The 26,002-nt window shown below is 45.5% G+C and overlaps 1 protein-coding gene across 1 annotated transcript in view; it reads right to left on the bottom strand.

Moving 5' to 3' along the window:
• The window catches only part of KIF19 (kinesin family member 19), a 96,808-nt gene that overhangs the window by 12,061 nt on the left and 58,745 nt on the right, over positions 1-26,002 (bottom strand). The window contains exons 8-13 of the mRNA XM_077458693.1: positions 16,593-16,739; positions 13,971-14,093; positions 13,594-13,750; positions 12,090-12,264; positions 7,629-7,827; positions 4,467-4,737 (exon numbers count right to left, since the gene is read on the bottom strand). Of these exons, the coding sequence (XP_077314819.1) occupies positions 4,467-4,737; positions 7,629-7,827; positions 12,090-12,264; positions 13,594-13,750; positions 13,971-14,093; positions 16,593-16,739 (1,072 nt within the window). The remainder of the gene's footprint in view (positions 1-4,466; positions 4,738-7,628; positions 7,828-12,089; positions 12,265-13,593; positions 13,751-13,970; positions 14,094-16,592; positions 16,740-26,002) is intronic.

The following is a 26,002-nucleotide window of genomic DNA, read 5'->3' as shown; positions in this document are numbered from 1 at the left end:
AAATGAGTTATCAGGAGTTATACCACTAAAAAGGCTTTCAAAGCACTTTCTACACAACGCAGAAGAAAAATTAGGTAAATGATGAATTGGGGATTATACCGTGACCGGGAGATGTTCCGTACAAGGTAACCTCTGTTGGGCCTTTAAAGGCAAGCAAATGTATTGCCTGCATTTATTATTTTATATTTGTAGATAATAAAGTTAAAGCTTTTCAGATATTATATAATGATATAATATATATATATATATATATATATATATATATATATATATATATATATATATATATATATATATATTATATAATATTGAGAAAATGAATCATATTTATAGATGCTTAAAGAGGAAGTAAACCCTTTCAAACAACTTTGACCTACAGGTAAGCCTAGATTAAGGCTTACCTGTAGGTCCAAGCAATATCTCCTAAACCTATATGGTTTAGGAGATATTTGCCCGAAAATGGGCACCGCTGTCTACGGCGCATGCGCCGTAGACAGCGGTGCGCAGGCGCACTAAATGCGGCAAGTCCAAGAATGGATTTGCCTAATTTGTCTACTCCCGTGCGCATGCGCGGGAGTGACGTCATCGCGGCTTCGCCGAATGGCAGCAGCGGAGCTGCGAGACGCGACTCCCGTGCGCATGTGCGGGAGTGACGTCATCGCGGCTTCGCCGCTGTCAATCGTCGGAGCTGCGAGACGCCACCAGCAAGATGGATGCGGCGGACTACAGGGGACAGCGGCGACTTCGCTGGCTCCTGTGTCAGGTAAGTGACACATAATGAGCTACTATGCGATGCACAGTAGTCCATTATGCTTTACCTTTGCAGGGAAAAAAAGAGGAAGTAAACCCATCAGGGTTTACTTCCTCTTTAATGAATTGGGGTGATAGTCTAGTAATGATAGTGAAAGCAAAAGTACTTTATTCATAAACACCTTCATGTCCAAATGCCTTTTTTTCTTAGGAAACAATAACACAAGTATTTTCAGGGCTGTTCAATAAAAACTTCTAGAACAGGGGTGGCCAACCAGACGAAGACCAAGAGCCACATTTTTTACCGAGTTACCGCAAAGAGCCACATCATACGCATGGGCACACATGAACATCACCCCATCCCTTCCTCATACACACATACTTTCACACTAGGGTTGCCACCTGTCCAGGATTCACCCGAACAGTTCGGGTTTGGAATCATGCGTCCAGGTTTCGGACTGTCTGAAACCCGGACACATTATTTAGACTGGACTATGATTTCCCAGCAGGGTTGCTGGCTGCAGTTTTCACAGCTGAGAGTGTCTGTTACACTCTCTTTCACACTGCCCAAAGCCAACACTAACAAGCCATACCCTCCAACCCCCCACCAACACATACAGACAGGAGAGGAGAGAGGGCTTGATCTGCACCTCTTCCCCCCCATCCCTACCCCTCTGTGTCTGCCCACACTCCAATCCCCGGCGCTGTGCCTCAGAAAAGGAAAGTTGAGGCCAGAAATTTGAAGTCCAGCAGCCTCAGATCCATCTGAATGAGAGGGGCTGACTACCAAAGGGTGAGTGAGCTCACCATTCATCCCTGTCTCTGAATGAAGTCTCCCCCCCTTCCCTCTCCTTCCTCAGAGTGAGTACACTAAGTCAAATCAGGGTTCTCAGAGCACCCCTTACATCAGGGTTACCCTTTACACCAGTGTTTGTCCTTACAGCAGAGTCCTCTCCGTACATCAGAGTACTCAGTGTTCCCCCATAAATCAGGGTTCACAGAGCATCCCTTATGTCAGAGTCCCCAGAGTTCAGAGGTAAAAGGGGAACTCTGTGGACTCTGATGTAAAAGGGGACTCTTGTTATTAACTTATATACATATGATTAGAAATGTTATTTAGTAGCAAAATATATGTATAGCTTATACTATAAAAAAGAAATTGCTGTGCGCCACAAAACTGTTCGGGTTTGATTTGAAGAAAAGGTGGCAACCCTATTTCACACACACACTTTACACACTGTTTTAACACTACAAAGACCACAGGCCAGTCATTTTCATCAAGTCAGTAATCTTCCTTTGAAAGTACATCCATGTGACAGAAGACAGCAGCTCATCTAATTTCCAAAATACAAATTGTCTTACAAACAGTGAACTGGTCAGGATAAGGGCCGGTTCACACTGCGGCGCGAGGCGAGGCGACATGGCTCGCCTCGCCTCGCTCCCGCAAGTCGCCCCCATTCTGTACAATGGAACCGTTCTGAGAGGAGCGACTCGAGTCGCTCCGACTCAGAAAAAAGGTTCCTGTACTACTTTGGGGCGACTTCGGGGGCGACTTGCATTGACTTCTATACAGAAGTCCTCTGCAAGTCGCCGCTGAGGTCCGTGCAGGTCGCGGCGAGGCAAGTCGGAGACGCCTCGCCGCGCATCGCTGTGTGCACCGGCCCTAACAATAAACAGTTAATGGGTCTTCTAGCCTGAATTAGCAGTAAATTCTTCCAAAAAAACATCACAGAAAGCATGCAGCACACACAGAGCTCTGGATAAATAAGTGAAAAGAAGCTGAAATGGTTAACAGCCAGCCGTGTGTCACACTATCAACAGACAGAGAATGTGCTGAGCAGATCTTATCAGTGTTCAGGTGAAACAGTTATTAAAAAAAAAAGTACAGAGCAAGACAGAGGGAGAAGGGAGGACAGATCAGTAACCTGCACACTTGTGGTCATACCTTTTTGTATCTCATCGGCTTCAGATACAGCGTGTTTCTCCTTCCTCTGCCCCCCTTCAGCCTCACTCCAGCGCCTATGTATTCAAATGTGGCGGGCTGGGGACACTACATGCTGATTGGCTGTTGATGTGTGGGAGGAGCAGAGGAGTGCAGAGACTCGGGCTGCCTGTCACTAAACCAGCCCACTGAACCATCGGCCCAGTCCGAACGCAAGGGCCGCAATGAAACAGTCCGAACGCAAGGGCCGCAATGAAACAGCCCGAACGCAAGAGCCGCAGGAAACCGATCAAAGAGCCGCATGCGGCTCGAGAGCCGCGGGTTGGCCACCCCTGTTCTAGAATAACAAAAAAAAAGTGTGGTAACCCACCACAGCCAATCACAGTTCACTGTATGTTGATCTGACTTCAGCAGAGTTAATTCTGATTGGCTGCTACACTATGTTGTCAAAAGTATTGGGACGTCTGCCTTTACACGCACATGAACTTTAATGACATATCAGAGTCTTGGTCCGTAGGGTTCAATATTGAGTTGGCTCCGCCCTTTGCAGCTATAACAGCTTCAACTCTTCTGGGAAGGCCGTCCACAAGGTTTAGAAGTGTGTCTATGGGAATGTTTGATCATTCTCCCAGAAGCGCATTTGTGAGGTCAGGCACTGTGTTGGATGAAAAGGCCTGGCTCGCAGTCTCCGCTCCCAAAGGTGTTCTATCAGGATGAGGTCAGGACTCTGTGCAGGCCAGTCAAGTTCTTCCACCCAAAACTCGCTCATCCATGTCTTTATGGACCTTGCTTTGTGCACTGGTGGGCAGTCATGTTGGAACAGGAAGGGGCCGTCCCCAAACTGTTCCCTCAAAGTTGGAAGCATGAAATTGTCCAAAATGTCTTGGCATGCTGACACCTCAAGAATTCCCTTCACTGGAACTAAGGGGCCAAGCCCAACCCCTGAAAAACAACCACATGGACATCGGTCCCAACATTGCCCAGCAGTGCTGCTCATCAGTGCCACCTATCAATGCCCATAAGTGCTTCTAATTAGTGCCCACTAGTTCTGCCAGTGCCCACTAGTGACACCTATCAGTGCTGCCAATCAGTGCCCATCAGTGCCTCATCATTGGTGTCACCTATTAGTGCTGCTCATCAGTGCCCACCAGTGCTACCTATCAGTGCCCATGAGTACTGCTAATTAATGCCCACTAGTGCTGCCAATCAGTGCCCACCAGTGCTGCCAATCAGTCCCCACCAGTGCCACCTATCAGTGCCCATAAGTACTGCTAATTAGTGCCCACCAGTGCTGCCAATCAGTGTCCATTAGTGCTGCCCATCAATTCCACCTATCAGTACCTATCAATGTCACATATCAGTGCCAATCAGTGCCGTCTCATCGGTGCCCATCAGTGCCATCTCATCAGTGCCCACTAGTGCCATCTGATCAGTGCCCACCAATGCCGCCTCATCAGTACTGCCTTATCAGTGCCGCCTCATCAGTACCCATCAGTGAAGAAGAAAAGCTACCTGTTTGCAAAAATTTTTAACAAACTATAAAAAAAATATATATAGTTTTTCAAAATTCAGTCTTTTTTTGTTTCTTTAGCAAAAAATAAAAAAACCTGCAGTGGTGATTAAATACCACCAAAAGAAAGGTGCTGTGTGGCAGAGCTGCGTAAAAATCTCAGGACTGGATGGACAGATAGACAAATATGCCCCCCCCCCCCCAATGAAATCCAATTATGGTTTTGAGTTAAAGTATGTCATCAGATCCCTGCATTGCATTTACCTGTGATGATCCTCCTCTGCTGCCGGATGATCTCGTCGCAGATGCAGCGATGCTGCTCGAACCTCTGCACCATGTAGTTCTTCTGGCGGATCATGTTGTCCTTCAGGAGGGCGTGCGACTGCATCTCGGTGTTCTCGATCTCCAGCTCGTGCACCTTACACAGCAGGCTCAGGACTTCCCTCTGCTCCTCCGAGCTGATCCTCTTCGGTAAAATCTCCTCCAGCCGCCGCGCTCGCTGGCGGATCTCCCGAAATCTTCTCTCCAGCTCCAGCTGTGTGGGAAGAGGATGAGGGTGTTAATGAGACTGCAAACCTTCCACGGGGGGGAAAAAATCTTGCTGGCAGAGCTATGCGAATGAGCCCCTACGGAGACGGGCACTGGAAAAAAGGAGGGGGCGCTACAAGGGGGCAGGGACCTTGTTGGGTAAATTTAAAGTAGAACTCCAGCCACAATGGTTTAAAGGAGGCCTGTAATGAGACAAAAGCGGGGACTGCTATTACGGACCGCCTTCTAGCAATACTCTTTGCCTGGCTGCTTCTGCTTTCCCTGCATTTGATTCACAGACTCAAACGGGTCCTCCTCCTGGCATTCCTAATTTAACCTCTTGCCGCCCATGTAATGCGTATGTGCAGCGGCAAAGTGGGTTGGCCTTAGCGCCCACATGCAGCACATATGGGTGGCAAAGCATGTAAAAGCGAAAAAACAGCTGAAACTATAAATGAATGAAAAGCGGCTTCAGGCTGGCTCCACCCAGGCGACGTGTTTCGCCCCCTGTGGGCTTAGTCATAGAGATCTAGGACTGCTATGACTAAGCCCACAGGGGCGAAACACGTTAGTGGGCGTGGGCTTCAGCTGTTTAGGGGTGCAGCGTCTTTGCTGTTACAGGTGTTGAAACAAGCCGAGGATGTGCTTTCTGGACACCAACTTCCACCAGCAGGTGCTCCAAGATGTACAGCATGGCCACCATGGGTGGCAAAAACTTCTATGCCGAGAGCACGCTCAGCTGTCAAAGACTGTCAGTCCCGCTGGCTCCCAATCATGCAGCAACTGTAACAGACAATCACGGCAGTCACATGATAAGCCAATCCTGTACTCATTCCTGGTCAGTGACTCCAAGTACTGAACCCATTTGATAAGCATCACAGCCAGGTGATTAGCATTTTTCAGAATGGCAGCATTCTTATTTTCGCAGTACAGGTTTCCTCCAGGCAAACGTTTTATTTTTTTTTATTTTTTTTTAGGTTTTGGTTAGATTTGGGTAGAAGTAAATAAATAGACATGTGCGGGTTCGTTTCCTTCTGAATCGAAATTCAGACTACCGGTAATTTTTTGTTATTCGGAAATTGGCATGTATCCGAATTTCAATAGTAAATCCAAAATAACAAAAGAAAAAATTTGGTCGAAATAAATTAATAACAAATTAATAACACAAATTAAATGTGAAAACAAATTTGAAATCAATTTCGAAAACAAGTATAGAATAAAAAACAAGAATAGAAAAGAAAAGAATAGCGTAAAATTGAGCAGAATTGTAAATAAAAAAATAGAAAAGTAAAAAGCAATAAAATAAAATAGAGTATGAACGTCTTCCGAAATTCAATAACTTTGTTTCAATTCTTCCATTCTATTCTTTTATTTTCTGTTCTTTATTACTTTATTGTTTTATTATATTATTTTCTATTCTATTTTATATAATTCAAATCGAAATTAAAATCAAAATTTGAAAAAGAATTTGAAATCGAATTCGAAGACAAGAAAAGAATAGAAAATAATAAAGTAAAACAGAACAGAATAGAAAATAAAAGAATAGAATAAAATGGAATAGAATAGAAAATGAAAACAGAATAGTAAAAAAACAATAGAATAGAATAAAATAGAAAGAATAAGAATAAAACTGTCTTCTGAAATTCAAATAGAATAAAGTTTGAATTCAAAAAGAGTACTCTATTCTTTTATTTTCTGTTTTATATTATTCTATTGTTTTATTTTATTCTTTTATATTCTATTCAGTTTATTATATTATTTTCTATTCTATTTTATATAATTCAAATCGAATTAAAATCAAAATTTGAAAAAGAATTTGAAATCGAATTCAAAGCCAAGAAAAGAATAGAAAATAATAGAGTAAAACAGAACAGAATAGAATAGAAAATAAAAGAATAGAATAAAATGGAATAAAAAATGAAAACAGAATAGTAAAAGACAATAGAATAGAATAAAATAGAAAGAATAAGAATAAAACTGTCTTCTGAAATTCAAATAGAATAAAGTTTGAATTCAAAAAGAGTACTCTATTCTTTTATTTTCCTTTCTATATTATTCTATTGTTTTATTTTATTCTTTTATATTCTATTCAGTTTTTTTTCCAATTATATTGTTTTATTTTCTATTCTATTTTATATAATTCAAATCGAATTAAAATCAAAATTTGAAAAAGAATTAGAAATCGAATTCATTTATTTATTGTTTTATTATATTATTTTCTATTCTATTTTATATAATTCAAATCGAATTAAAATCAAAATTTGAAAAAGAATTTGAAATCGAATTCGAAGACAAGAAAAGAATAGAAAATAATAGAGTAAAACAGAACAAAATAGAATAGAAAATAAAAGAATAGAATAAAATGGAATAGAAAATTAAAACAGAATAGTAAAAAACAATAGAATAGAATAAAATAGAAAGAATAAGAATAAAACTGTCTTTTGAAATTCAAATAGAATAAAGTTTGAATTCAAAAAGAGTACTCTATTCTTTTATTTTCTGTTTTATATTATTCTATTTTTTTATTTTATTCTTTTATATTCTATTCAGTTTTTTTTTTCCAATTCTATTGTTTTATTTTCTATTCTATTTTATTCTATTCTATAAAGCAGACTAGGTGGGAATCATCATCTTATTTCACTTTTATACCTTACTGTATTTATTGCAATATGTTTCCATTTCGATTCCAAATGCATTTTCGATATCGAATCATTTGTTTCATTATCATTTATTTCAAATTCATTGAAATTAGTTACTATTTTGATTTGGAAATTTGGATATATTCGAATCGCTAAATAAACGAAAATTTTGTCTAAATTTCAAATTTGTAACGCAATCAGTTGCACGTGTCTAATATCTATTTAGGAATAATAAGGCGATACAAATCTGCCATCATACCTTCTGCCTGTGGAGTCTTCCTTGGTCTCCCACCAGCGCCTGGATGTTCTCCCTGGCTGTGGTGACCTCCTGCGGCTCCATGATGTCAGACTGGTCGTCGCCCGTGTCAGAGTCCTTCTCGCTGTCGTCCTTTCCATAGGATTCCCTCCGCAGCTCTTCCCTCCATTTGCGGACTCGCCGGGTCTTTTCTTGCTCCCAACTTTGAAAGTCACAGAGCAAAAAAACTGGAATTAGCTGTCATAGAGTATTTGTGAGGGATTGTGGGTTATGAAGTTAGAAGTACACCATCATAGACGAAAAACAAGCTCTGGACTGCAGCACTCTTCAGAAGACCACTTTCTTTTATTGGAAAATCACATCACAGCTCAACAAACACAGCGAACAAGGAAAAATTGCTGACGTTTCACACTAGCTGCACTACAGCTAGTGCGAAACATCAGCAATTTTTCCTTCTTCGCTGTGTTTGTTGAGCTGTGATGTGATTTTCCAATAAAAGAGAGTGGTTTTCTGAAGAGTGCTGCAGTCCAGAGCTTGTTTTTCGTCTGTTGCTAGTAGTAATAGCCAGCACCTGTGGCTTCCCAGCCGAAGAGACAGTTTACAGCCTGCATGTGTGCTCCTGGAGCGGTGAGATCCCTTCTCCTTCAAATACACCATCATACCCGGGAACTCAGGACTCGAGTCCTGCGGGAACGCGCGGGAACGGCGTCCCTGCACTTTTTTTCACAGCAGGAACGCCGTTCCCTTTGCAGGACTAGAGCTGCCCGTGCCGAATAAGATGTATGCAGAGTAGCGCAGGAAGCGCCTGTCTGTAATAGGTTCTCTCTCTTGTCACTCAGCACTGTTCGCTCTCCAGCGGCCCCTCCTCTCTTCTCGTCTATCCCCATTGGCTTGTGACACCATCTGAGATAGACGAGAAGAGAGGGGGGGCCGCCGGGGAGCGAACAGTGCTGAGTGACAAGAGAGAGAACCTATTATTACAGACAGGCGCTGCGTGATATGAGAGAGAGAACTTACTACAGACAGGCGCTTCCTGCGCTACTCTGCATACTGGCAAGTAAGATCCCCTCATGTGCCCTGTAATGTGCCCCCTGATGTGCCCCATGCCCTGAGTGCTATGTGCCCCATGCCCTAATGTGCCCCATGCCCTGATGTGCTATGTGCCCCATAATGTGCCATGTGCCCCATGCCCAGATGTGCTATGTGCCCTGTGCCATGATGTGCCATGTGCCCTGTGTCCTGATGTGCCATGTGCCCTGATGTGCCCCGTGCCCTTATGTGCTATGTGCCCTGATGTGCTATGTGCCCCGTAATGTGCCCTGATGTGCCCCATAATGTGCCATATTGTACCCCGATGTGCCATGTGCCCCGTGCCCTGATGTGCCATGTGCCATAATGTGCCCCATGCCCTGATGTGCTATATGCCCCGTGCCCTGATGTGCTATGTGCCCCATAATGTGCCCTGAAGTGCCCCATGCCCTGATGTGCTATGTTCCCCATGCCCTGATGTGCTATGTGCCCCATGTCCTGATGTGCCCCGTAATGTGCCCTGATGTGCCCCATAATGTGCCATATTGTACCCCGATGTGCCATGTGCCCCGTGCCCTGATGTGCCATGTGCCCCATGCCCTGATGTGCTATGTGCCCCGTGCCCTGATGTGCTATGTGCCCCATAATATGCCCTGATGTGCTATGTGCCCCATAATGTGCCCTGAAGTGCCCCATGCCCTGATGTGCTATGTTCCCCATGCCCTGATGTGCTATGTGCCTCATGCCCTGATGTGCTATGTGCCCCATAATGTGCCCTGATGTGCTATGTGCCCCATAATGTGCCCCATGCCCTGATGTGCTATGTGCCCCGTGGTGCCCTGATGTACTATGTGCCCCATAATATGCCCTGATGTGCTATGTGCCCATAATGTGCCCCAATGTGCCCCGTGCTCTGATGTGCCATGTGCCTTGATGTGCTATGTGCCCTGATGTGCCCCACGCCCTTATGTGTCCTGTGCTCTTATGTGCTATGTGCCCCATAATGTGCCCTGATGTGCCCCATGCCCTGATGTGCTATGTGCCCCATAATGTGCCCTGATGTGCCATAATGTGCCCCCTGCCCTGATGTGCCATGTGCCCTAATGTGCCCCATGCCCTGATGGGCTATGTGCCCCATAATGTGCCCTGATGTGCTATGTGCCCGAATGTGCCCCATGATGTGCCATAATGTGCCTTGATGTGCCCCGAGCCCTGATGTGCCCCATGCCCTGATGTGCTATGTGCCCTGATGTGCCCCATGCCCTTATGTGCCCCGTGCCCTGTGCCCTGATGTGCTATGTGCCATAATGTGCTCCAATGTGCCATGTGCCCCGTGCCCTGATGTGCTATGGGGCACATCAGGCCACATTTTTTTGGTGGGGGAGTGGATCTTGGATGGGAGTTCCCACACTTTTTTCCCCAGGACTTGACCCCTGCCGGGAACCAAGCTGGGTAAGAGCCCAGGAAGGGGCTGTCCACATAAAAAGAAAAATGTGAGAAGAATGATATGCCACCCTCTCACCCTTCCTTTCCAGCAACCACCATAAACTTGTCTGCAGGTGTCTTTAGATCTGCAGATATTCTGCTATGGTCTGGCCCACAACAGGTGTCATATAGAAGACACCTACTTTGAACTGCTAGGCTTCAAAAGACAAGATGGGCAGCTATTGGCAGCTCAGGCATTGGGCACTACTTCCTGAGAGGAAAGGAGCCGCTCTACCTACAGGAAGATTTACAGGTGCCCAAGATTGTGCCTGTGTGTCCAACCACCATAAACTGTCTGCAGGTGTTTTTAGATCTTCAAAAGGTTTACTACAGTAACACCCACAACTGCCGTCACATTGCAGACCCCCTACTATGAACTGACAATCTTCAGTTTGGGAAAATGACCAGCAATTGGTAGCTCAGGCATTGGGCACTACCTACCGAGAGAAAGAAATCAGGTCATATAATTGCGTTTTTAGATCTTCAGAAAGATCTTCAGAAAGTCTACTAAAATAATGCCCACAACTACTATGAAGTGCCAGTCTTCAACAGGGTAGATGGGCAGCCATTGGCAGCTCATGATTTGGGCACTACCTACCGAGAGAAAGAAATCAGGTCATATAATTGTGTTTTTAGACCTTCAGAAAGATCTTCAGAAAGTCTACTAAAATAATGCCCACAACTACTATGAAGTGCCAGTCTTCAACAAGGTAGAAGGGCAGCCATTGGCAGCTCAGGCATTGGGCACTACCTACCGAGAGATAGAAATCAGGTCATATAATTGTGTTTTTAGATCTTCAGAAAGTCTACTAAAATAATGCCCACAACTACTATGAAGTGCCAGTCTTCAACAAGGTAGAAGGGCAGCCATTGGCAGCTCAGGCATTGGGCACTACCTACCGAGAGATAGAAATCAGGTCATATAATTGTGTTTTTAGACCTTCAGAAAGTCTACTAAAATAATGCCCACAACTACTATGAAGTGCCAGTCTTCAACAAGGTAGTAGGGCAGCCATTGGCAGCTCAGGCAATGGACACTACTTCCTGGGAGGAAGGGATCAGGTCATATAATGGACGATCTACAGGTGGCCAAGATGTACCTGTGTGTCCAACCACCATCAACTCTCTGCAGGTGTCTTTAGATCTGCAGAAATTCTGCTTTGGTCAGACCCACAAATGTTGTCACATTGAAGACCCTTACTATTATATTACTTCTTCAACAAAGAAGTTAGGCAGCCATTGGCAGCTCAGGAACTGGGCACTACCTCCTGAGAAGAAGAGAGCAGTCACATACTCTACTATACCTGGGCGGACTGGGCATTTTCCTTTTAAGTGTACCTACAAATGGGGAACACAGGAATGCAGGGTAAACTGGTGGTGCAGGGGACATATAAGGGGCAACCACAACTGGGATCAGGAACAAGGCAGCAGGGTTGAGTGTAAAAGTACAAGGCAAAGAGCAGGAGCAGGATAATGGTTGGCACCATCTTCGAATTAGGATGTCCTCCAAAGCAGGATCAGTTTCACCCCATTTGGCCAGTTAAAGATGGATTGGGAATGGAGAGATTGAGCTAAGACTGCATTGGGGAGACCTGCCAAGCGTTTTCCAAGAATGTTTAAGGGATTTGGACATGTGTTCATCTAAATATCTTTCAAATATAAGATCTACAGGTGGTCAAGATTGAACTTGTGTGTCAAACCACCATCAACTGTCTGCAGGTGTCTTTAGATTGGCAAAAAAATTCTCCTACAGTAAGGCCAACAACTGTTGTCACATTAAAAGGCCCTTACTATGAATTGCCGGGCTTCAATAGGGATGATATCTAGAAGCAAGTCAGCTCATGCAGCTCACCATGCGTGCCCTTATCAAGTGCCGATTTGCCATAACTTGGCTTCCTTCTATGAAACATGAAAGTTCTCTTGAGTTGACGTGTAACTTTGAAAACTTACTCTGCGACGATTAGGAAATGCCGAGACGTCTCCATTTGTATTTCCATGTGGTTGCTCTCCAGTTCCATCAGCTGCCTCCGGATGTCCATCTGCTCTCTGAAGGCCTTTATCAGCTGTTCTCGAAGTTGGTCTATCTCTCGGCGGTCGTAGGGCAAAGTGTGGAGCTGGACCTCGGCTAGAGGGCAAAGCAAAGCGTTAGTAGAGTCAGGATCAAAAGGTTTGATCAGCTATTATCATTCACCAAGGCTTTAGAAAAAAAACTGTCATGCTATTGTTGATATCTCCTCCTGCTAGGTGCCTGGCAGGAATATTGATGAATCCGCTCCAACACTTCCCTGACCTGGAAAACATATGGAGATGAGGAATTTAGGCCCACAAGAAGAAGTTTTCTTTTGGGAACACATGTTCCAGAAACAATTGTCCAAGAATGGATTTATCTTCGTTTTGGAGAGATTTCTACTCACTTCCTGTTTTTCTGCAACAGGAAGGGATATGCTCCGGACATGGAAACACAAAGCTCCCATCTGGGACTTGATGTACCCAAGTGTAGCTTTATTGTTCCAGAGAGGCAAACATAAAGCCCTGTCTAGGACTTGCGACAGCCAAGTGTAGCTTTATTGTTCCGGTCAGGCAAACATGAAGCCCCTTCTTGAACTTGTTACACCCAAGTGTAACTTTATTGTTCTGGACAGGCAAACAGGAAGCCCCGTCTGGGACTTGCAACACCCCGGTGTAACTTTATTGTTCCAGAGAGACAAACATGAAACCCTGTCTAGGATCTGCGACAGCCAAGTGTAGCTTTATCGTTCCGATCAGGCAAACATGAAGCCCCTTCTGGAAATTGTTACACCCAAGTGTAACTTTATTTTTCTGGACAGGCACACAGGAAGCCCCGTCTGGGACTTGCAACACCCCGGTGTAACTTTATTGTTCCAGAGAGGCAAACATGAAGCCCTGTCTAGGACTTGCGACAGCCAAGTGTAGCTTTATCGTTCCGGTCAGGCAAACAAGAAGCCCCTTCTGGAACTTGTTACACTCAAGTGCAACTTTATTGTTCTGGACAGGCAAACAGGAAGCCCCATCTGGGACTTGCAACACCCCGGTGTAACTTTATTGTTCTAGACAGGCAAACAAGAAGCCCTGTCTAGACTTGCGACAGCCAAGTGTAGCTTTATTGTTCCGGTCAGGCAAACATGAAGCCCCTTCTGGAACTTGTTACACCCAAGTGTAACTTTATTGTTCTAGACGGGCAAACAAGAAGCCCTATCTAGGACTTGCAACAGCCAAGCATAGCTTTATTGTACCTGACAGGCACACTTGGGATGTCTCAGGATGTCTCGAAAGCGAATGCAGCTGCCACATCCAAGGACAGGTACTCTGCAATACATTACATTTCTTTATTTTTAGGTTTAGATATGTTTTAGAATGTCCCCCCAGGACCTACAAACCAGAAATCCCATCCTGCCCCGGGGCAGGACAGGTGGAAGGACAGGTGTTGGATTACCCTGGATGTTGCGGATGTCGCCCCTCTCGCCCCGGATCTGTTTGACGCTTTGCTCATCAATCTTCTCCTTGAGTCTCTGGATCTCGTTCCTTAGCTCGGAGATGATGCTGGTGTACTGGGCGATGTGGTAGGACACGTTCAAGAGGTTCCGCTTGACCTGGTGGACGGCGACACAAAACGGCAATAAAAACCTGATAAAAAGTCCTGACAATTCCACTCGACCAAAAACTCAACACAAAATGTTATGTCTTTACATACTTTTAATCTTTTAATGTTCAAGTGTAGACTTTCACCCCCACCCAAACCCCTGACCATGCTTCATACTGTGGATCTGGACCCCATTGAAAGGACAGCATAGGCGTTCAGTGAGCACTCACCCGGGTCTTTATGTTTTTGGCACGGTCGGCGTAGGCGAGGGTGTTTCTGGACTCCTCAAAGGCAGTGTTAGCGGGACTGATGTGCGCAATCATAACGGTTCGGCTGTTCCCACCCAAAGAATCCTGATGAAGGAATAGGACACCACACATGTCATTCAGACATGTCATAGGCTTAAAGAACAACTCCACTTTTATCCAAAAAAATAAATATATCATATACAATTGCTACACAAGCAGGGCTGCTCTTATAAATCACTGGGGCCCCATAAAGACTACTTGACAGGCCCCCCCCCCCACCCGGGCCTAAAGTGACTTAGGCCATTGCTTTATCGGTCCCTTTCTCTGCAAGCTCAGCTGCACATTTGAATGAATAGAAAGCGCTCTGAGGCTTCCTGCTCATTCACAAACTGAAGCATAGTAAGTACTATGCTTCACCAATGAATGGACACAGGAGTGATTGGAACTGATCGTTCACGGTGTTCATTCAGGAAAGGAAGAGGCTAGAAAATGACATATTTATCTGCCCTTTCCCCCGCTCTCCATCCTGAAACATCTCTTCTTTGTGCCTGCAGCTACTGCCAGTGGGAGAGGAGAGGAGGGAGGCCCGCAGCACTGCGCAGAAAAGGGGCACACGGGGGGAGCGGACCTGACAGCAGATGGAAGCGGCACATGTGCTTGAACCAATCCCCCTGCAGTGCAGCCAGAGGGATGAGGGCAAGGAGAAGCTGGTAGAGCTGCAGGGGGAGGCAGAATTGGATGCAAGAAGACAGTAAAGCCGGCCCTCCTGCTCAGCGGGTGCCCCATTTGAACTCATAGAGCACGGCCCACTACAGGAGGGCCGGCTGTACTGCCTTATCAGCGGCCCTGTACACAAATCATATTGTAATTGAATAAAAAATTACCTTTACTTTTCAATCTACAGCTGCTGTCATTTAAAAAAATAAATAAAAAATGTTCAAAAAATTCAATGAAATATAAAGGCGTTCTTTACACGACTGGTGTAAGGACCACCCCCCAGAAATGTCTTTCTTCACAGCAACAAAAAGGTAGAAATCTGCTACAATGTTTGTTACAATCCCCGCAATGTACAGAGCTCACCCAGAGGTGTGGAGTTACTCTTTAAAAGAGAAGTATGGGATTTATTTTATTTTTTTTATCCCATAATCATACTTACCTAGGTGGATGCAGCATCGGACCGCCGCCTCTTCCCTGTCAATCAGCAGCTCTCCTCCACGCTCATTGGAGCACTGATCTGTGGAGGGGTGGGGAGCAGAAGTCCAGGCACCTGGCGGATCCAGACTTCCAGAGTCGGGGTGACGCGGTGCCTGGACTGATTGCAGTGACGTCAGCAAAAGGCGGACTTCAGACCGTTCTCCGCTGAAAACGGGTCACAGGAGTGCAAAACGAATTGTACTCCTGTGACCCATAGGAGAAGCCCAGCCAGTTCAGGCTGGACTTCTCCTTTAACCGCTAGCCAACCAGCCCGCCGTCATTTTACTGTGGCAGGTCGGCAGGATCCCGTGAGCCGCCGTAGCTATATGTTGGCTCGTGGGATTTAGTTAACAGGCACGTGCGCGCTGCACAGCAGGGGGGTGCCGATGCTCATGGCCGACGGTCGCGATGACCGCTGACCACGAGCGATCGCGGGCACGAGAGGCAGAACAGGGACGAGTGTGTGTAAACACACAAATCCCTGTTCTGTGAGGCGCGACAGATAATGAGTTCCTATTAGCTAGGAACCACGATCCATTGCTTCCTCTAGGTCAGTCCCCTCCCCCTACAGTTAGAAACACACAGGGAACACAGTTAACTCCTTAATCGCCCCCCCCTAGTGTTAACCCCTTCCCTGACAGTAACATTTTTACAGTAAATCAGTGCATTTTTATAGCACTGATCGCTGTATAAATGCCACTGGTCCCAAAAATGTGTCAAAAGTGTCCAACGTGTGCGCCAAAATGTCGCAGTCCCGATAAAAATCGCAGATCGCCACCATTATTAGTAAAAAAAATAAATAATAATAATAATAAAAATGCTATAAATCTATCCCCTATTTTGTAGACACTATAACTTTTACGCAAACCAATCAATATATGCTTATTGTGATTTTTTTTTTACCAAAAATATGTAGCCTAAACTGAGAAAAAACGTAAAAAAAAAAAAAAACGGGTATATTTATTATAGCAAAAAGTACAAAATATTGTGGTTTTTGTTTTCAAAATTGTCACTGTTTTTTTGTTTATAGCACAAAAAATTAAAACCACAGGGGTGATCAAATACCACCAAAATAAAGCTCTATTTGTGGGGGAAAAGGGATCTCAATTTTGTTTGGGTGCAGCATCGCACGACCGCGCAATTGCCAGTTAAAGCGACACAGTGCCGGATCGCCAAAAAAAACGGCCCGGTCATTCAGCAGCCAAATCTTCCGGGGCTGAAGTGGTTAAGGATCTCATAAAGAAGAGCAAGGACAACATAATGATATTGATATCTGTATGAAAAATATATATATTTTCCACAAATCTATGAAACTCTTGTGCGGATAATTATAAGTCCTTTTACTGGACCGAGGAGCCTAAAATATCCAAAATATCAATAATATCAATGTGACAGAACAATAATCCGCACCTTCAGAAGTCTGGTCAGCTTGCTGTCTCGGTAGTTGACGTATTTGTTCCCTCCTCTTTCGCTCAGAGCGTTGATGCAGTTTCCGAGAGCCAGCAGAGAGCGGTTGATGTGAGCCCCTTCCTTCATCCTCTGTCCTCGGTTCTGAGTCTGCGTTCCAAGCAAATGACAGTTGGAGGTCTATCGGTGTGCGAATATCTCAGCATGAACACGGCCCATGCAAATAATCCCAGCATGTCTGGAAAGTCTATTTCCTCTTATCTTCATCTCCATCTAGTGGCTATAATGTGAAATTTGACCAATTTATGGAATTGCGGGAGAATTGTGCATTGTGGCCACTAGATGGAGCTGACAATCATTAAAGAAATAAACATATTATACACGTTACGGGGATTACTCGCAATGGCTCAACTTTGGCACACCAACTTTTTTATAAGTAGACTCCTTAAAGTGCATCTCTACCGAAAAAGTTAAATCAAAGAGCAAAACCAGGAACGCCATCCACTGGCGCCACCTTTACTTTTTCCACATTTTATGTTACAGCCTCATTCCAAAATGGATTACATTCATTATTTTCCTCAAAATTCTACAAACAATACCCCCATAATGATTGATTGAAATCTCTGCAAATTTATTAAAAATAAAAAAGGAAAACAATCTCATGTACATAAGTATCACAGCCTTTGCTCAATACTTTGTTGAAGCTCCTTTGGCACCAATTGCAGCCTCAAGTCTTGTTGAGTATGATGTATGTTGAGTATGATGTATGATGAGTATGACGTACGATGAGTATGACGTATGATGAGTATGACGTATGATGAGTATGACGTATGATGAGTATGACGTAAGATGAGTATGATGTATGATGAGTATGACGTATAATGAGTATGATGAGTATGACGTATGATGAGTATGACGTATGATGAGTATGACGTATGATGAGTATGATGTATGATGAGTATGACGTATGATGAGTATGATGTATGATGAGTATGATGTATGATGAGTATGATGGGTATGATGTATGATGGGTATGATGTATTATGAGTATGATGTATGATGAGTATGATGCTACAAGCTTGGCACACCTAATTTTGGGCAGTTTCCCCCATTCTTCTTTGCAGGACCTCTCAAGCTCCATCAGTTTGGATGGGGAGCATCGATGCACAGCCATTTTCAGATCTCTCCAGAGATGTTCAATCAGGTTCAAGTCTGGGCTCTGGCCGGACCACTCAAGGACATTCACAGAGTTGTCCCGTAGCCACTCCTTTGTTATCTTGGCTGTGTGCTTAGGGTCATTGTCCTGTTGGAAGAAGAACCTTCATTCCAGTCTGAGGTCCAGAGCGCTCTGGAGCAGGTTTTCATCAAGGATGTCTCTGTACATTGCTGTATTCATCTTTCCCTCAATCCTGATTAGTCTCCCAGTTCCTGCCACAGAAAAACATCCCCACAGCATGATGCTGCCACCGCCATGCTTCACTGTAGGGATGGCATTGGCCAGGTGATAAGCGGTGCCTGGTGTCATTCAGACATGACGCTTGCCATTCAGGCCAAAGAGTTCAATGTTTGTTTCATCAGACCAGAGAATTATGTTTCTCTTGGTCTGAGCGTCCTTCAGGTGCCTTTTGACAAACTCCAGGAGGGCTGTCATGTGCCTTTTACTAAGGAGTGGCTTCCATCTGGCCACTCTACCATACAGGCCTGATTGGTGGAGTGCTGCAGAGATGGTTGTCCTTCTGGAAGGTTCTCCTCTCTCCACAGAGGAACACCGGAGCTCTGTTAGAGAGTGACCATCAGGTTCTTGGTCACCTCCCTAAGGCCCTTCTACATTGATCGCTCCGTTTGGCAGAGTGGAAGAGTCCTGGTGGTTCCGCACCAGTGGCGGCCCGTGCATTGTGGCCGCATGGGTGCCGTCCCCCCTCCCTATCCATGCGCCCGGCCCCTTACAGGACGCCGGATGCATGGATTCCTATAGCGGGGTTGGAGGGGGTGTTTTTTTTAATCACCTGATTAGAGCCGTATTAGAGCTATTAGAGGCTCTAATAGGCTTCAATAAAGGGTGGGCTCGGGGTGCAGAGCGTGCGCCCTGATCCTACCCAATTGTGTGACCATAGCGAATGAATTTTCACCATTTTCACACCACAGTGCCTCCCGCCAATTGGGAGGCAGGACAGCGAGACCTGCTTCCCGAATGGCCAAAGCGCCAGGCTATCCCATTAGTTGCCTTGGCGCTTTGGTGAAAGAGGAGACACGGAGAGGAGGAAGCATGAGGAGAGGACTCCACTGCCACTGCTGCCTGCTGCCCACTGAAGGAGACACAGCAGGAGGAGAGGACACCACAGCCCCGTAAGTGCCGGACCTACCAGTGTGTCCCACAAGCTGGGGGGTTGGCTGGTGGTGCTGTTAGCATGTCCTGTGAGCCCTGAGGTGGGGAGGTGCTATCAGTGTGCCTCGATCCGGGGGGGTTGGAATATTGTTATTGTGTCTTCTACCAGTGTGGGGGTGCTGACAGTGTGCTGCGAGATCAATATATGTGTCATGCTGCTGATCTATATACCATATATGTGATGCTGCTGATCTATATACTCTTTATGTGATGCTGCTGATCTATAGACCCTTTATATGATGCTGCTGATCTATAGACCGTATCTGTAATGCTGACCTATATACCCTGATCTGTGAGGCTGGGGCTGTATACTCTGTCCCGTGATGCTGGGGCTGTATACTCTGTCCCGTGATGCTGGGGCTGTATACTCTGTCCCGTGATGCTGGGGCTGTATACTCTGTCCCGTGATGCTGGGGCTGTATACTCTGTCCCGTGATGCTGGGGCTGTATACTCTGTCCCGTGATGCTGGGGCTGTATACTCTGTCCCGTGATGCTGGGGCTGTATACTCTGTCCCGTGATGCTGGGGCTGTATACTCTGTCCCGTGATGCTGGGGCTGTTTACTCTGTTCCGTGATGCTGGGGCTGTATACTCTGTCCCGTGATGCTGGGGCTGTATACTCTGTCCCGTGATGCTGGGGCTGTATACTCTGTCCCGTGATGCTGGGGCTGTATACTCTGTCTCGTGATGCTGGGGCTGTATACTCTGTCCCGTGATGCTTGGGCTGTATACTCTGTCCCGTGATGCTGGGGCTGTATACTCTGTCATGTGATGCTGAGCTGTATACTCTGTCCTGTGATGCTGAGCTGTATACTCTGTCCTGTGATCCTGGGGCTGTATACTCTGTCCTGTGATGCTGGGGCTGTATACTCTGTCCTGTGATGCTCAGCTGTATACTCTGTCCTGTGATGCTCAGCTGTATACTATATGGGTGGAAGCAAGTAGAATACAGTGGACGGAGTGGGTGGATTCTATAAGGGATGGGGCTTATGAGAAGTTGGAGAGGCCAAAGAAGGGCAGAGTCTGGCACCCAGGGCCGCTGTTAAAAATCATGGGGCCCCGTACAGTCTACCTGGCGGGGCCCCCCACATAAGCCTGAACCTGAGCACTCCTCCCTCTAACCCGTGGACTGTGTACAATGGAGAAATGCAGGGTTTAATATACATATACTATATATTAACGGAATAGAAAGTACAGAAGGGAAAATACTTTCACTCTGGGCACGGTGAATACCCACAATATTTTAGATATGTGGGAGAGCAGTATGCAGTATGGCCAACTTTATGCTCAGAGCCCGGGTCCAATCTCTACCTCCACCTAACATCCCCCGACTTCACAAGTACCTGGTCCTGCTGGCTTCTTTTATCTGGGGTCCTCATGCAGTGCTTCTCCTGGGGTGGGGGGCATGGGCATCCGCAGCAGGGGGCAAGGGGGGTCAAGTGCCCCCCCCTGGAATCCCAACAGATGTATTGCAATGTAAAAGATGTACATTCTCTAGGCTGTATGGGCCTGGAACACAGCTGCCAGAGTAACTTCCAATACAAAGTGAAGATGAATTATCTGTTATATAACACATATGTATTACCAGTGGAAAGATTTTCATGAGATTGTCGAAAAGGGGCGGAGCATGAGTGGCCTTGAAATGATGCCCCCCCTTGGAAAAAGTTCTGCGGACACCCATGGTGGGGGGGGCTTGGATCCTCTGGATCTGGGAGCGTGGGGACCGGCCAGAAGCTGAGCTCCTCTAAAACCTCTGCTCCTTCCTCCCGGGCACAAAGTTGGACAGCCGGAAGCAGAAAGCAAAGTATTTAAACACTTTCGGGAGTAATCTGCAGCCATATGTCCAGACAATTACATTACACAAGTCCCGGCCGGCGTATCGATATAGAAGAGACTGGGACTTGTGCAATGTACTGTATGTAATAATCTGGACATACGGTTGCAGATTACTCCCAAAAGTGTTTAAATAATTTGCTTTCTGCTTCCTCCCAAGCACACTACATGGGACCCTAGCTCAGGATTAGTATAGTCCCTATAATGTGGGAGTCCCCCCTCTGCCTCTGGGCCCCCCTATAGGGCAGGGCCCAGTACAGGAGGGCTGGTGGTCCCCCCCTATCAGCGGCCCTGCTGGCACCCCCCCCCCCCATCCTAAAACTTCATCAGCCACCACTGTTCCAAACTTCTTCCATTCATGGATGATGGAGGCCACTCTGCTCATTGTGATCTTCAATGCTGCAGAAATGTTTCCGTACCCTTCCCCAGATCTGTGCCTCCATACAATCCTGTCTCGGAGGTCTACAGACAATTCCTTGGACTTCATGGCTTGGTTTGTGCTCTGACATTAACTGTGGGACCTTATATATAGACAGGTGTGTGCCTTTCCGAATCACATCCAATCAACTGAATTTACCACAAGTGGACTCCAATACAAGTTGTAGAAATATCTGATGGATGATGAGATGATGGATACACCTGAGCTCAATTCTGAGGGTCATGGCAAAGGCTGTACATGTTTTTTTTTTCCTTTATTTTGAATAGATTTGCAAATTTCAATACAGACTTCTTTCACGTTGTCATCATGGGGTATTGTTTGTAGAATTTTGAGGTAATTATTGAATTTAACCCATTTTGGAATAAGGAAATAACAAAATGTGGAAAAAGTGAAGCGCTGCGAATAATTTCCGGATGCCCTGTATATCAGATGTCTCTATCTCATTTCATTTAAAACTAATTTCGTTCGTTTGATTTCCTAATCATTAATGGGGTCAATCAACATTTGTTTTCGACCGTAGTGTCTGCAAATTTCAATGGATGGAAAATTTGAGGATGTGCTATACGATACTGCAGGCAGTAAGGAAAGGATGAGAATGATGGCCCTGGAGACACATGTAGGCAGTTGGGAGCCTCCACAATTCTATCCTCGACAGGCTGCCTGTAATTGGAACAGGACTAGATCCACCAGAGACCCACAAGGTGGCGCTATCACCCAATGTAAGTTCCACGGCCAGGCTGAGCGATAATGGCTCCTCAGTGAGAGCGCCTTTTGTCCTCGGCGGGGTTTCAGGTTACCTATAAAATAGCAGCCTCATTATAAGCCTCAAAGGCCCTTGTTGGGGACAAAGACGGAGAAAATTCAGTGCGGCCTTTTTATAGTCGGAGATGTTACATAACGTATACGTTTTCTGGTTCACGCCTTGCCAAATCATGGCTCAAAAGGGATATGGTCCAGAAATATTTAGACAGAATAAAGGTGAATAAAGCACCTCGCCCAGATGGCTTCCACCCGTGGATCCTAAAAGAATTGAGCTCTGTCATTGTTTCTAATTTGTAGAGACCCTTTAATGACTGGAATGGTACCACCGGATTGGCGTAGAGCCAATGTGGTGCCCATATTTAAAAAGGGATCAAAATCTTTACCAAGTAACTATAGACCCATTAGTTTAACTTCTATAGTCGGGAAGATACTGGAGAGTTTAGTAAAAGACCACAAAGATGAGTTCTTGCTGGAAAAAAAATATTTTAAGCAACAGACAGAATGGAGTCATGAAAGACAGAAGTTGTCAAACAAATCTGACTTCTTTTCATGCAGAGGCAAGTAAAAGCTTGGACAGAGGGGTGGCTGTCAGTGTTAATTTTGGCAGCAAATTTCGATTTACTTTTAGTCCTCGAACTAAAAATGGCATTTTAGTTTTAGCCCCATTTTAGTCTTCTGCAATGGTTTTAGTTTTAGTCGACTAGATCTCCAGGACATTTTAGTCGACTAAAATGTTCTATGTTTTAGTCGACTAAAATCTCAAGTACATTTTAATCGACTAAAACAAATTTTAGTCGTCTAAAATCGAATGGCTGTAATTAAATTGTAATGCATTAGTTAACATTTCTCTACAATTTCCAAACTCATTATATACCGCTGGAGCGGAAAATCGAATATGTTATTATTTATGGTATTGAGGTATGAACATACACTACAGACCAGTGTTCATTTTAAAGTCAAATTTCAATTTCGTTTTAGACTTAAATTTAATTTTAGTTGTAGTCTCATTTTAGTCTGACTAAAAGGCCATTTTACCTTTAGTCGTATTTTAATCATTTCAGTTGTTTTAGTTTTAGTCGTATGTTAGTCTACTAAAATAGTATTCATTTAATCTACTAAAATGTTTAAGCGAATTTAGTCGACGAAATTAACACTGGTGGCTGTGGACGTGGTATACTTGGACAGAGGGTTGGCTGTAGACGGAGTATACTTGGACAGAGGGGTGGCTGTGGACTTGCTATATTTGGACAGAGTGGTGGCTGGGGACGTGGTATACTTGGACAGAGGTGGCTGTGGACGTGGTATACTTGGACAGAGGGGTGGCTGTGGACAGAGTATACTTGGACAGAGCGGTGGCTGTGGACGTGGTAAACTTGGACAGAGGGGTGGCGGTGGACATGGTATACTTGGACAGAGGGGTGGCGGTGGACTTGGTATACTTGGACAGAGTGGTGGTGGTGGACATGGTATACTTGGACAGAGGGGTGGTGGTGCACGTGTTATACTTGTACAGAGGGGTGGCTGTGGACTTGGTATACTTGGACAGAGGGGTGCCTGGGTTGTGGTATACTTGGACAGAGGGGTGACTGTGGACGTGGCATACTTGGACAAAGGGTTGGCTGTGGACGTGGTATACTTAGACAGAGAGGTGGCTGTGGATGTGTTATACTTGGACAGAGGGGTGGCTGTGGACGGAGTATTCTTGGACAGAGGGGTGGCTGTGGACTTGCTATATTTGGACAGAGTGGTGGCTGTGGACGCGGTATACTTGGACAGAGGTGGATGTGGACGTGGTATACTTGGACAGAGGTGGCTGTGGACGTGGTATAGTTGGACAGAGGGGTGGCTGTGGACAGAGTATACTTGGACAGAGTGGTGGCTGTGGACTTGCTATATTTGGACGGAGGGGTGGCTGTGGACGTGGTATACTTGGACAGAGGGGTGGCTGTGGACGTGGTATACTTGGACAGAGGGGTGGCTGTGGACTTGCTATATTTGGACGGAGTGGTGGCTGTGGACGTGGTATACTTGGACAGAGGTGGCTGTGGACGTGGTATACTTGGACAGAGGGGTGGCTGTGGACAGAGTATACTTAGACAGAGTGGTGGCTGTGGACTTGCTATATTTGGACGGAGGGGTGGCTGTGGACATGGTATACTTGGACAAAGGGGTGGCTGTGGATGTGGTATACTTGGACAGAAGGGTGGCTGTGGACTTGGTATACTTGGACAGAGTGGTGGTGGTGGACGTGGTATACTTGTACAGAGGGGAGGCTGTGGACTTGGTATACTTGGACAGAGGGGTGGGTGGGTTGTGGTATACTTGGACAGAGGGGTGGCTGTGGACGTGGTATACTTGGACAGAGTGGTGGTGGTGGACGTGGTATACTTGTACAGAGGGGAGGCTGTGGACTTGGTATACTTGGACAGAGGGGTGGCTGTGGACGTGGTATACTTGGACAGAGGGGTGGCTGTGGACGTGGTATACTTGGACAGAGGGGTGGCTGTGGACGTGGTATACTTGGACAGAGGGGTGGCTGTGGACTTGGTATACTTGGACAGAGGGGTGGGTGGGTTGTGGTATACTTGGACAGAGGGGTGGGTGGGTTGTGGTATACTTGGACAGAGGGGTGGGTGGGTTGTGGTATACTTGGACAGAGGGGTGGCTGTGGACGTGGTATACTTGGACAGAGGGGTGGCTGTGGACGTGGTATACTTGGATTTTGCAAAAGCGTTCAATACAGTTCCAAACACATGGCTCATGTGTAAGGTAAAGTCTACAGGCTTGGAAAGATCAATTTGTAAATGGATATTAAACTGTCTAAAAAAACGAATACAGAGAGTAGTGGTTAATGATTCTTACTCTGAATGGTCTAAGGTTATCAGTGGTGTACCCCAAGGTTCAGTGCTGGGACCCTTACTTTTTAATATCTTTATAAATGATATCGGGTCTGGGATTAAAAGTACCATTTTTAGTCTTTGCAGATGACACCAAACTATGCAGTGGAATAACCTCCTTACAGGATGTCTCCAATTTACAAGCCGACCTCAATGCTCTGTCTAATTGGGCGACTATGTAGCAAATGAGGTTTAATTTTGATAAATGTAAAGTTATGCACTTGGGGGAAAGAATATGCATCATACATACTAGGGGGAGTACAACTGGGGGGGGGGGGGGGTCCATAAGGGAGAAGGATCTGGGGGTTTTGGTAGATCATGAGCTCAATAATAACATGCAATGCCAAGTTGCGGTTTCCAAAACGAGCAAAGTCCTGTCTTGTATTAGGAGAGGTATGGACTCCAGAGAGAGAGAGATATCATTTTGCCCCCCTGGAATATTGGATCATCTCATCTGGAATATTCAGTCCAGTTTTGGGCACCAGTTCTCAAAAAGGATATCAGGGAACTGGAGAAAGTGCAGAGAAGGGCAACCAAACTGATAAGAGGCATGGAGGAGCTCAGCTATGAGGAAAGATTAGAGGAACTGAATTTATTCTCTCTTGAGAAGAGGAGATTATAGGGGGGATATGATCACCATGTATAAATACATAAGTGGTCCATATAGTGAACTTGGTGTTGAGTTATTCACTTTAAGGTCATCACAGAGGACAAGGGGGCACTGTTTACGCCTAGTGGAAAAAAGATTTCATCTCCAAATACGGAAAGGTTTCTCCACAGTAAGAGCTGTGAAAATGTGGAATAGACTCCCTGCAGAGGTGGTTCTGGCCAGCTCAGTAGATTGCTTTAAAAAATGCCTGTATTATTTCCTAAATGTACAGAATATAACTGGGTACTGACATTTAAAGGTAAAGTTGATCCGGGGAAAATCCGATTGCCTCTGGGGGGATCAGGAAGGAATTTTTTCCCCTGCTGTAGCAAATTGGAGCATGCTCTGCTGGGGTTTTTCACGTTCCTCTGGATCAACTGTGGGTGAAGGATTGTGTTAATGGGATTGTATTTTTATTTACTTTTTGGTTGAACTAGATGGACTTGT

The sequence above is a fragment of the Lithobates pipiens genome, unplaced genomic scaffold, assembly GCF_037356315.1.
Source record: "Lithobates pipiens isolate NorthernLeopardFrog02 unplaced genomic scaffold, aLitPip1_a1.2 Scaffold_28, whole genome shotgun sequence".
NCBI lineage: Eukaryota > Metazoa > Chordata > Amphibia > Anura > Ranidae > Lithobates > Lithobates pipiens.
This window is presented reverse-complemented; position numbering and strand designations above follow the sequence as displayed.